Genomic DNA, 12,918 nt, shown 5'->3' with positions numbered 1-12,918 from the left:
TCATACAGTGCACTCTCACTGAATACAGCCAGGCGAAAATCTATACAGTTTTTTTTTTAGAAATGCAGAAGCCATATCAAATACAAAACAATAGTTGTATTTTTTTTTTTTTACAATATAAATAATGTCTATTTATGAAGTGCTAATTCATACATTTCCTCTAATGTAGACTCAATAGCCAAATTATTAGGTACACCTGCAAAGTCTAACTGGATTAATACAAGAGAAAAAACAAAATGATCACAGATGTGTTATGCGGGTGTACTCAATAGTTTGACCGGTAGATTATAAGCAATTCATAAACACTGCAAACACATAAAAAAAAAAAAACATCAGCATAGGATGATTACTTTTGCGCATTAAAGAATGAATCAGCAGCCAAATTGCATTTTAACTGCTCTGAAAGTGTTACTATGTGTCATTTTTTATTATTTAACGCTTCCTTCCGTTTCCTTCTAATCAAGGACGGACTGAGACGAGGTGGTTTCAAACTCACATTTGACTCCGCTGATGCTATCAACGCTCGGTTGGCTGTTGACATGATTGTGTGTGTGGGAAAGAGGAAAGGTTTCAGATCGGGACATCCGTCCTCTTCCGCTGGAGGACCCCGATGAGCAGTCAATCACCATCCTCATGAACTCAGGCGCGGTGAATCGGCGGAGGAGTCTCGTCCCAAAGCCCATGAACCCTGGGCCACGAGTGGGCATCTTACCCGCATCCGTATCTCCTCGGCCAAAGAACAATTTGTTGTGTTTGCCGCTAGGGGCAAAGCTTCCTCTCTTCTGCAGCTCTTTTCGGCTTGATGAAGCTGTTTCGTTAAGCTCCTCTGTCTTGGACTTCTCCTCGAGGGCTCTCACGGTCGGACTCTTGATGCCGAGAGGAGCTTTTGGAACAGTTTTGTCAGGATCGTTTGTGAGGCCCCAGGAGTTTCCTTGACATTCCATCTTGTCCAGGAGACATCGCTCATCTTGTAGCGAGGCTCTCTTGAATTTGCTGGCTGACAGGTTCATGTCCTGTACATCCCCCTGGTAGGACTGCTTTCTGCTGCTCAGAAGCTCCAGGTTGAATGACTTTGCTTTCCCACAGGGAGGAAACCTCTGTGGCGCTTTCTCTTGGAGTCCGATTTCCTCCTTGACTTCTTTCTGGCTTTGCTCAGGTTGAGAGTTGAGTGTTCTTGCCCCTTTTTGATCCCGAAGCTGGCAGTTTTGGAGTTGTTTGGCAGTGAAGAAAACACTATGATCCTCCTCGGTGTGGCTTTTCTGAAGGGACCGAGACCAGTTGGGGTGATGTTTCTCTTCATGCATCTGGTTCTTGGGGTATGTGAATCGGTTCCAGAGCCCATTGCCGTCCCCGATCTTCATATGTCTTTGAAATACCCCCGGTAGATGGTCTTCTTTATTGTTGTTCTCCTTGGAGAACTTATCTAGGATGTGGCGTGGCAGTCTATTGGGTAGCTCCCCATCCCCGATGTGAGCTGGATCAACAGGAGACTCATCAGTGCCTACACTCCGTCTGCACTGAAAGTTCAGAATCTGCACGCATTGGTTGTGTCCAAAGAAGTCGGCCACCTCAACGGCTGTGTGTCCAGCGTTATTCGTTCTGTCTAGTCTCAGTCCAAGTCTTTTAAAAGCCCGGATCAGAAACTCAAGGACCTGGCTTTGCCCGGAATACGCAGCATACATCAGAGCGCTGTTACCCCACACATCAGAGACGTCTGGATCAGCATTGAACTGCACTAGAATCTTCACCATGTCTAAGTGACCCAACTCACAGGCATGGCTCAGAGCCGTGCGTCCGTCCTCATCCTGGCAGTTGACGTCGGCACCTTTCTCAAGAAGAAGTCGGGCGAACTTGGCTCTGGTACCAGCTTCTTGTAGACAAACGGCATAAATAAGCGGCGTGCGGCTGTTTTCAGTCTTTGAGTTGATGATACGTCCGTCCAAGGCGTCCAAGATGAAACGCGCCAGGTGAACTTTGCCACTGTGCATGGCGTCCAAGAAGGTCTTGGTGCCAGAACCCTGGCGTAAATCTTTTGGTCGCATCATTTTTCACTTATGAGCCACTTATGAGCCTCAAAGCCGGCCGACCAAGTTCTACAAAGATCCCCGCTTGGACGGTGAGAGCGCTCGCTTAAAACTAAAACTAGGAAGAGAGCTGGCTGTGTTTTTATACCTCCCTCTCCACACATGCCCTCCCCACGTTGCCAGGGAAACAAACGTCTGAGGACCATTATGCAGTGGCAGCATCCATTCAGCCCAGCACTCTCTGCCTGGAGAGAAATATATGCTATTTGAAAAGCATAATCACTCAAGGAGGAAAGAAAGGTTTTTCACATGAGCTTCCAAAATACATCATTTGTACTTTTCTTTAACGCAAGTCAAGGTAACGACCGACCTGCATATAGAATGATCAAATATAGAGAAGGACCTCTAAGATAGGTTGGCGGGATGATAAAAGTCATCCCCTTTTCTCTCTACAACATGCCAACTAAACGTGACAGCTACACTATTTTATGCACTACTTGTGCTTCCCTTTCAAGATTTTTAAATATAAAGACATTTTATAGTGAACCCCACAAACTCATCACTTTTCCCAGCTGGACCACCAGCAAAAGTTGACCATCCAGACCAACACAGGTGAGTATGGTAACTACTTTGCTGTGTAACTTGTAACTTGAAATGTTGTACCTATACCATTGTTATGATATTTTTAATATGGGATTGTTTCATTTTTCCAAGCTAACAGAGCATTTTCATTTTCATGTGACAAATATTGGTATTTACTTATGTGTGCTTGGAAGAGACGTGTCATTATTAAAGGGGCTTTGCGCTATTCATTTATTTTGTATTATTGATTGGACTACTCTGGTTTCTTCCCACATTCCAAAAACATGCTAGGTTAATTGGCGACTCCAAATTGTCCATAGGTATGAATGTGAGTGTGAATGGTTGTTTGTCGAAATGTGCCCTGTGATTGGCTGGCCACCAGTCCAGGGTGTAGGGTGTAAGCGGTAGAAAAATGAATGAATGCATGATTGGACGGAAGGTTAAAAATTCATTTTCATTGTTATATTTCCAATAAATAGACGTTTATTGACATTGTTAGGGATGTCCAATATTGTCTTTTTTGGACAAAAAACAATATGTACAACTCTCAATTTCTGATATCAGCCGACACCAATACCGATATGTATAACATGACATATCTCCTGTAGTGGAATGAACACATATGGGTTTCATATCGGTTTTCATGATTGGGGAAAAAAAATCAGATACCGATATCACATTTTTATGTTAATATACGGGTCGATAATTATCAGACATCTCTAGTTATTGCACACAGCGTACAATGAAACTTAGTTCGGTGGCTCCACTTCCATTTCCAGCAATATTAGGACATGTTCAAACTTGAATGTTCCAAATGTAAGAGGTAGAGGAATATAAATATAAAATATGGAATTTAAAATATTCATCGCATCAAACAAAAAGACGTTCATTCAGCAAGTCTTTTTTGATTCGTCCAAATAATAAATGCTTTTGATATGTTATTAAGGCGACTTTATATTTGCCAGTGCCTTACAGCATGTGCTCTTTTACACATTTGAAAATACTGTAAGAATACCACTTCCATATAATTAGCATCAGAATGTAAGATGAATTATCCGGCTCTGTTATTAGAGCATACAGCACGACCCAAGGATTCAAGGACATTGTGCAGGTGCAATCAATAAAGTCTTTTAATGCAGCGGGGGAAAAAAGAGACTTGGAGGCAGCAAACATCCACACAAACGTGTGTCACAAAATACAAAAAGGCAGGAGCAGATGACAAACGTTCACCAAAATGCAATAGGCAAGCAGGAAACAGCCATGGTAAAATCAGATAACAATAATGAGGCAAGTATAGCAGAGAGTCTCAACTAAACTAAATAGTAGCTTGATTACAAATTACCAACAGGTGCTTCTGCCAGCCTTTACCAGCAGAAGGAATGTTGCTGCACTTGATCCCAGAACAGGAAACAGAAAACCAACTGGAAAAAAATTAAAAGAATAAAACAAAGGAAAAACAAAACTGAAGTCCAACCTGTCACATGAGGGCTTCAATTGAAATTTAGGTCAGCTTATGCAATTTGTCTTCAATTGTGACTGCCAAACATTGAATGAATACAAGAGGCTTATTCATTCATTCATTCATTCATTCATTTTCTACCGCTTATCCTCACAAGGGTCGCGGGGGTGCTGGAGCCTATCCCAGCTGTCTTGGGGCGAGAGGCGGGGTACACCCTGGACTGGTCACCAGCCAATCACAGGGCACATATAGACAAACAACCATTCACACTCACATTGTGACAGTTTGGAGTCGCCAATTAACCTAGCATGTTTTTGGAATGTGGGAGGAAACCGGAGAAAACCCACGCATCCACACAAAGATGGCCGAGGGTGGAATTGAACTCCGGTTTCCTAGCTGTGAGGTCTGCGCGCTAACCACTAGGTCACCGTGCAACAAACCAACAACAAACATTAACCGTTGAATTGAATCGAACCGCATCGTCGGTACACTGCATCAAATCGTATGAAATCGTGGACAACAAAACTTCACCACCAGAAGAACCATATCATCTTTGTCACGGAAGGTGGGGGGGTAAAGATCCACCAAACCAAGAGAAACACCAAGACCCTTTTAGGGGTTCACCTTGACAGGTATTTCCAGTTCCCTGGGGGGCACTGGGGTAGGTGCGACAGGCAGAAATCCCCTGCAGGAAATTCCAACCACCTGTACGCTTATTGACATGGCTAAACAAGCTAACTGAATGCTTTTAATATTATTACATACCGACTATATCTATAAGGGTCAGTCAAATTCTTTGTAAAGGCATCCAGTACTAGTATTGCATCACTAACTGTCATGCTGAAACCCCATTGAAACGAGTCCATTCACTAAAAATAAAAATGGGTCCCACTAGCACAAATGAATGAAACATGGTTGATTTGGCGCTATGAGACTTGCTAATTGCACAGATGTATGCAATAAAGCAGAGATGTCACGGTAAATACCCCATCTCTCATTCATCGTCTATCTGAATCAGGAAGCAGCCACTTTGAATGCTTGATTAGAAATTAAAGGCTGTGTCAAGTTCAGGTGTTATGTGCAGCTCATAACGCCTTAATGAGTCACCAGGGGACACCACATATTCAGGGTTGCAACACGTCTCAAGGTTCTTCAAGGAAAGAAAACTTGTTAATGGAAACAAAACACTACACAGAACTCTCTTGGTAACTCAGAGCTTACTGACACCTGGGACTAAATTAGTCCAAAAGCACAAGGTTGGTATATGGCATACATCAGGGACCGGGTTCATTGCAACTAAAAATGTCTCGTCAATGAATCAACATGCCCTCGCTCTCTCCATGGACTGGTTCTTACTAATTGAGACAACCCAAGAGCAACACGGTCAGAAATATCTCATTTAAGGCCTGATGCAATTTGAGGCTTGCACTTTCCGTGCCCCTCACAGGGACCTGTTATGCTCAGTTTTCATCCCTTTGTATTGAATTGTGGACTCCCATAGAGCAGCTTCACACAATGACCGGCACACAAAGCTTTATACAGGGTCAGGCAAAATGATCTGACACATTTGTAGGTTAAATAAAAGGCAAATAAAGTAAAGAAACAAAAAAGTGTTTTTATTTTCGAAAAGTACATATAATGCCATTCTGTTTTATGTTTTTAAAAATGTAATCAGTTCTGGCGGTTGATTTTCAATGCAGATCCAGTAGCTCTGAAGTTGGTAACCCATAACAAGATGGTGTTTCGAACTGGTACGGGATCATGTCTACCAAGATTGAAGTGCAAACAGAAAGCTTGTTACAGATTCATTAGTTTTGATAAACGTTTCCACAATGAAAGCGCGATGCACACCAGTCCAATTCATGGCAGCTACTGAAAAAGAAACATAAAACAATGGCATTGTAAAGAGACTAAGCAAAATTGCATTATATGTATTTTTCAAAAATAAAAACACTGTTTCTTTACTTTATTTGCCTTTTATTTAACCTACAAATGTGTCAGATCATTTTGCCTGACCCTGTAGTTCTTCCAGAATCTGCACCTATTCAGTTGTATTTCTTTGGCTTTTGTAGTTCCCATGAAAACAGTGGTTGTGCTGCCTCTATCAATTGTCTACTTGTCTCAATCTCGGATGCTAAACGATAGACTGCCCCTCACGCCTTTGGCAGTGCGGGGGCTTTAATATCAGCCCTCAGTCCTCATTGTAGACAAGAGAGCATCGGCTGCCAGTTGAATGTGTTCTATTGTCATGGTCACCGAGGGTAAAGGCTGCAGAGACAAACAAATGTCAGGATTTAAGATGTCTGCAAATAAAGAGTTTAGTGTGTAATATTCCCCTCAGATCCTGTTATCTCTCGAGAGGGCGGTGCCACGAGGCGCACCTGTAGCCACTTTGCCATTAGGGGTATTTAGCAACCAAAGAGAAGAAGGATTGTACTGCTTTGTCTGCATGCTACCTGGAACGCACCAAAGTTCTGTCTGTGACTTGTCAGTATTTGTTACTCTTGTATGTACTCCTGCCAAGTAATCTGTATGCTAGTCTCTTGTCCTTCTAGCTTTTTGTGCCACCATCTTTGAATGGTCAGGAGACAATGAACAACATAACAACTTATTCCAGGTTTACTGTTTAATAAGAATCAATCCTAAAGCCTTTTTCCGCCATGCCCTCCCTTGGTGTTGTTCCCCATGTACCACCTGTGTACCTTCCTCTATAATCTGTCTGGCCTGATGGAAATTCCTTTCCTGCAATGATGCACAGGAGATGGAAGGGCTCGAGAGTCCCCCTCCCCTCCCCATCTCCTAGCTGACAGGACCTATTTGTGGCCTTGCAGGCCTGCTCACCTCTGACAACTCAATAAATTGTACAAATGGATAGCAAATGTATTTGCTTTATAGCCACATTGAGAAGACATGGCCGACACTTGTGTGCACCTGGAGTAAAGGTCTGCTCCACTGTCACATCCAGGAAGGAAACTGCTCGAGTGAAAGGTTGAGCAGGGTAAAAAAAAAAATACAAATTGGAATGTTGCTAAGCAGAAATGAATGGTGGACTATAATCAGTTAATGCATCATTGCATATAATAGCAATCCTCATAAATAATGCAACTGTGCTACCCTAGAGGCTATTAGCAGCATTGGCATATCGTAAGAGAGAAATCCGATTGGATGCTTGGTAATTGAGATGCAATACTGTGACATCTATGCTTTCATTTTGCTTCTGACCAGATTCTCATCTTTGGCGTTTGACCTAAACGGTAGTTCTTTGTAACCAACGGGTGTGGACTGACAAAAGTCCTAATAGTGGCACACAAAAAATATGTCATACAGATACATTATATAGTAAGGGTGGGTGGATGGACCAAATAGCAATACTATTGATACCAAGGGTAATACTAGTAAGATTGATACAAAAGCCAATCCAGAATTGTTGATAATTTTGGGCATTTGAGAATAAGATTTGTGTTAATATGTACCTGAATCTATAGGGATACACTCAACAAATCAGTAATTTGACATGAAGTGCAACATGTTTTAATGTTTACTATGATTGTGACGTCTTTGGGTGAAAGACCCAATTTCATGTGATTTCCGAGTTGATTTAAATCAACATTAAAATGCATTAAAATGTGTAAACTGGTTCACAATCGGTAAATATATTAAAATATAAAGTAAAAGTGGTTAAAAAGCTATGGTTAAAAAGATACAAGTGAGACATCTTCTCCGAAAACAACCATTTAAGTGGCAGCACGAGTGCGTGCTCTTTCTGTGAATAGACAATCTTTGACGTTTTTTCTTCTCTCTGTGAAGCACAAGCTAGCAACGCGGAAACGAAAATTAGAAAAGCACACAATCAAGCTGAGTTTGTGCTAAAACGTTTAGCTTAGTGAGCTTTGTCTTTTTGAGCATCTGTGTGAAAAAGCACTTCAAATAGCGATCTTAAATATTCCTGAATTATTATTTTGAATGTGTTTGTAAACACGGTGTGATGTAGCTGCTAACTAGCTTGTGTTTTGGCTAGCTACTCATGTTTAGCATATTTAATGTACATTTATAGATAGTAATTGTTTTCTCTGCATATTATATTATATATATTACTGCATGCATACATATACGACAAAGAAAGCGTCACTGAAGCAAGAAAAGTAAGTGTATGGAGTTTTTTTTTATTGGTTCACTGGTTGTCTAGCAGTATACAGTCATGTTGTGAGGACAGCACATTGATTTGTAACACTTAGATCCCATGGAATATGCTTTCTTTTATTTCGTAATTCCTAAAAAAAAATGCTAACAGCAGAGAAAGTCAAAGCTCACCTGAGGACACAAACCTCCACTACGCTTCCAGGAGGAAGTTCACATCTTTTTAAATAAACAAGCGGCCCTGAGGCCCACGTTTATCTATTCTATCCCACACACTCTGCCACTCATCACATCCAGCCTCCAATTGCACACACACAAATCTTCCAGAGCTTCAGTCAGTGCACAGCAGATGCAGCTTTGAGAGAGCATATGTTTAAATGTAAGACTTTACTTTCTTGAGGGACGACCGAATGACTCATGTGCATTAAGTGCACAACATAGCTTGTTGTCATGACATGGTGGGTGCGCCGCCTGATGAGCCATCTTACACCCACCTGTCATCTGCTGTGTCAGAGAAACATGCAAAATAAAATGTGCAGGTTGGGAAATGAATGAAGGTTTTAAAGTTATAGCTGGAACTGTAAATTTTAGATTGCATTGAGCAAAAATATATCCACTGCCAGCTGCATGAAAGACAGCCATGTGAACCACTACCCTGCCAATGTGGTTTAAAACAGGGGTCTCAAACTCAATTTACTTGGGGGCCACTGGAGCTCGGGTCTGGGTGAGACTGAGCCACATCAGGTTTTCCCAAAAAAAAAAAAAGCTTTGCTTTGGTTCCAATTTTCTACAAGAAAAGCTCTGATAAAACATTCCACTGTTCTCAAATATCTTACTTTTTATTTTTCTACACAAAATAAGATGAAGAATAAATAACCAAATCAAGAATAAAGAAAATCAATCAATCAGTAATAAATATAATAATAATAATAATAAACATTAAACTTTCATATCAAGGCGGGGGCCTCAAACTAGTGTCCTGCGGGCCAGATTTGGCCCGCGGGCCGCATGTTTGAGACCCCTGGTTTAAACAAAGAATATGAGTGTAAAGGTGACTGTAGGGGTGTTATTTCATGTCTAGATGGCTCTAATGATGGTAAGGAATGTCATTCAGGACATCAATTTAGCAGTCTTATCCATCCATTTTCTATGCCGCTTATCCTCACTAGGGTCACGGGGGTATGTGTTAGGGTTAAACATGAGCCTATCCCAGTCACAGATAGCTCAGTTCCTATTGGGGACTGTGACTCTTGAGGGTTTTCAAGAGATGCTGAAGCCTCCACTGGGAAGGTGACCCAGCCTTTGAGCACATTGCTGATAGACCCGCATACCTGTCCTCCTTTCGGTCATATGCAGCCGCCATCTGTTCTCCAATGATGACCGCTCTAGCAGGTGCTGACCGGAGCACAGTGTGGCACTGAGCTGTCATGGTGATCTCTGCAGAGAATTTCTGTTGGCGGTCGTTACTCGACTCGGGATGGTTGTGTCGGTGCAGTGCTGTGCTTTGGTCCCTGGATTCACTTCGGGGCTCTGGGTGGGTTCTTCCTGTTAACTTGACCTCATGATGGTCCTGTTGGTCACTGCCTCCGAAGTGTTTAATCTGCCTTACTGTTGCTGGCTCCCCAGTGTGATCTTGTAACTTTTCTCATCCCTTTTGACAACCTCCGAGACAAGTAAAAAGCACTGGTATTGATATCGCACTTTGCAAGTAGGCTCCAGCATACGCCTGCATCCCTAGTGAGTACAAGCACCATGTGTGCGTAACTTCAAGCACACATATGCATCTAATCCCCTCATCATTGCCTGTACTCTGATAGAAGAGTGTCACTGGAAAAATAAATGAAAAAGGTATTGTAAGAGTCCTCAGGGGCTTTTAGGTGTATGGCAGAGTATGCAAAATCATCCACACCCACACATTTCCAAACACAATACACACACAGCTTGTAAGAGGATAGCTTGAGCAGGCGGAGGATGTGTGGGAGGTGTGGGCGCTGCTTAGCATTCATCCAAGATGGCATCCTCTTCATGGCAAAGATGGACTCAAGTGCATGACTCCCCCACCTCTTGTGGCTTCACACAGTACACAAGCAGAAGAAACACACTCCTACTTTGCATTCTTGTCATGTCAGGTTATATAACCAAGAAATGTCATCATTTTATTTTGACAAATGTAATCTTATATTCATGGAAGTAAAATGAAGTCTTAAAAGAGGATATGTTTTGATGAATTAATGCAGGTTTAAGAAAATGACCTACAAAAGACAAAAGCTGTAGTTTCCTTGTAGATATTACAATTATTACTATTAACACTTTTCTGTGTTCCAAATAAAAGTTGAGGTTTGTTATGTAATTAGTTGTGCTTGTGATTTTACAGTTCTTGAAACACTTCACATCTTACTATGTTCATTGTATTCCATTTTCTTTCATGAAATCATAACTGGAATTTAGACCAACAATTGTGATGTCCAGCTGAGTAAATTGTTATTGTATACATTTGTAGGGGATAGTTTTTCACTTGTATGTACACATTGGCTTGGCTAGCGACCAGTCTGGGGTGCACCCTGCCTCCTGACAAAGTCAGCTGGCATAGTGAGGGCAAACGCGATCGAAAATGGATGAATGGACGTTAAATGGAGTTTGCATATCCCTTTTTAACAATGTTTGTTTGTTTGTGGAATTATGCAAAACATAATTTTTTTTTTATTTCCAACACTTAATGGCATAATCTGAGCATTGGTCGCAATGACGGTATACAATTTGGTGCTGATGCAAAATTTAGATTTTATAGTAGAATAGATTATAATAATAATAAATATTCATTCATTCATTTTCTACCGCTTTTTCCTCACGAGGGTCGCGGGGATGCTGGAGCCTATCCCAGCTGTCTTTGGGCGAGAGGCGGGGTACACCCTGGACTGGTCGCCAGCCAATCACAGGGCACATATAGATATAAACAACCATTCACACTCACATTCATACCTATGGACAATTTGGAGTCGCTAATTAACCTAGCATGTTTTTGGAATGTGGGAGGAAACCGGAGTACCCGGAGAAAACCCACGCATGCACAGGGAGAACATGCAAACTCCACACAGAGATAGCCGAGGGTGGAATTGAACCCTGGTCTCCTAGCTGTGAGGTCTAACCACTCGACCGCCATGCCGCCCATAATAATATATATAATAAAGTATAATAGATTGTAGTCTGCTATTTGGTTTGCTTCCTGTCTGATTTTGCCTTAACATCTGTCATGGAAAGCCCACCCTTTTCTCTATCAGTGTTTTCTAACCAATGAAGATGCATTCAAGGTTTTTTGCTGATTGGTTTGCTCTTCCTCATTTTTTTCCCTATTTAGTTAATTTTCAGTTGTGTAAAGTAAATCTAAATTTGTTTTGATTATTGCATTACAGAAACATATGTTGTACTTGTAGTATATTTGGAGCAAATCATCAAAACAATGAGAATGTTGTCCTGGCTGCACGATACTTCATGTGTAAAAAAACGTGCTTCCTCCTCTACTTGGCTTCCTGTCAGTGTCAGCGTGTGGCCAAAATGTTGCCTGGTTCCAATCCCTTCCCGTGCCATCTTCCACCAGCTGGTATGAGACAAGTTATCGGGGAGCCTCTTTATGTAAAACGATGAGCCCAATGAGTCACCGTTTCACACTCGAGTTCACGGTTCTTCTGTGTTGTGCAAGAGGTGACGGGACTCTCAGGGACAAGCTGTGTCTCCCACACGAGGCTGTCCGCAGCTTTGGTCCAATTTTAAATGTCAGTCAAGTCATTTGATTGAGAAGAAGCGTGTGCCAATGAAAGAGAACAACAGGAAGTATAAGGACAGGCCAGATTGCTCTGGTTGGTGAGTCAATGAAAAATGATGATGGTGTGTGTCGACACTTGATGAAGTACAGTAAGTGGCTCGCACTGATTAGGACATTGCTTGTGGCTGGTATTTAATGTACCATATATGAAGCGGAGACGGGGGTGGGAATAAATGACATGTAGCCATTATATTAGCTATATTCTCTCCATGAGTTCACTTGTAACACAAATGTAAAAAAGATATATTTTTGAACCTGTTGATATGCATATTATATTCCTCTTGGCACTCACTACTTAATGCCTTTCCAGTTATGGCTTGGTTGCGTTATGTGTGCATTAGTCACAGATGGAGGCTGCACTTTTGTAGCTTTATGAAACAGCTTTCAGGTGAAAAAATGACACTTTGAGGTTTCCTTGTGCATATACAGTAGCAGCTGCTGAGTCATCCCCCGCTTTCTGACATTGCATATCATAGGGGGGCGGATTGATCAATATTATCAATACCAGGGTAGGATCTGTACTGGGGCAATACGAGCATGAGTTATTTTGTAGTTGCCTTCAATGTTTATTTTCACAAATATGTGGGGTTTTTTTTCATTCATTCATTCATTTTCTACCTCTTTTTCCTCATGAGGGTCGCGGAGGGTGCTGGAGCTGATCCCAGCTGTCTTTGGGCGAGAGGCGGGGTACACCCTGGACTGGTCGCCAGCCAATCACAGGGCACATATAGACAAACAACCATTCACACTCACATTCATACCTATGGACAATTTGGAGTCGCCAATTAACCTAGCATGTTTTTGGAATGTGGGAGGAAACCCACGCATTCATGGGGAGAACATGTAAACTCCACACAGAGATGGCCGAGGGTGGCACTGAACCCTGGTCTCCTAGC

The 12,918-nt window shown here is 41.9% G+C and overlaps 1 protein-coding gene across 1 annotated transcript; it reads right to left on the bottom strand.

Annotated features, from left to right (window-relative positions):
* Positions 1 to 32: 32 nt before the first annotated feature.
* Positions 33 to 2,118, bottom strand: LOC131140557 (ankyrin repeat domain-containing protein 36C). The gene has a single exon (XM_058091095.1). It carries the CDS (start codon positions 2,043 to 2,045, stop codon positions 456 to 458), a length of 1,590 nt encoding a protein of 529 aa, XP_057947078.1. The 5' UTR covers positions 2,046 to 2,118; the 3' UTR covers positions 33 to 455.
* Between the last annotated feature and the right edge of the window lie 10,800 nt (positions 2,119 to 12,918).

The sequence above is a fragment of the Doryrhamphus excisus genome, chromosome 13, assembly GCF_030265055.1.
Source record: "Doryrhamphus excisus isolate RoL2022-K1 chromosome 13, RoL_Dexc_1.0, whole genome shotgun sequence".
In the NCBI taxonomy this organism is placed as follows: Eukaryota; Metazoa; Chordata; class Actinopteri; order Syngnathiformes; family Syngnathidae; genus Doryrhamphus; species Doryrhamphus excisus.
Note: the sequence above shows the minus strand (reverse complement) of the source record. Positions and strands in the feature narration are given on the sequence as shown.

Excerpts from the sequence above, each read along its gene's own strand:
- LOC131140557 (XM_058091095.1), bottom strand. The coding sequence starts at position 2,045 with ATGATGCGACCAAAAGATTTACGCCAGGGTTCTGGCACCAAGACCTTC.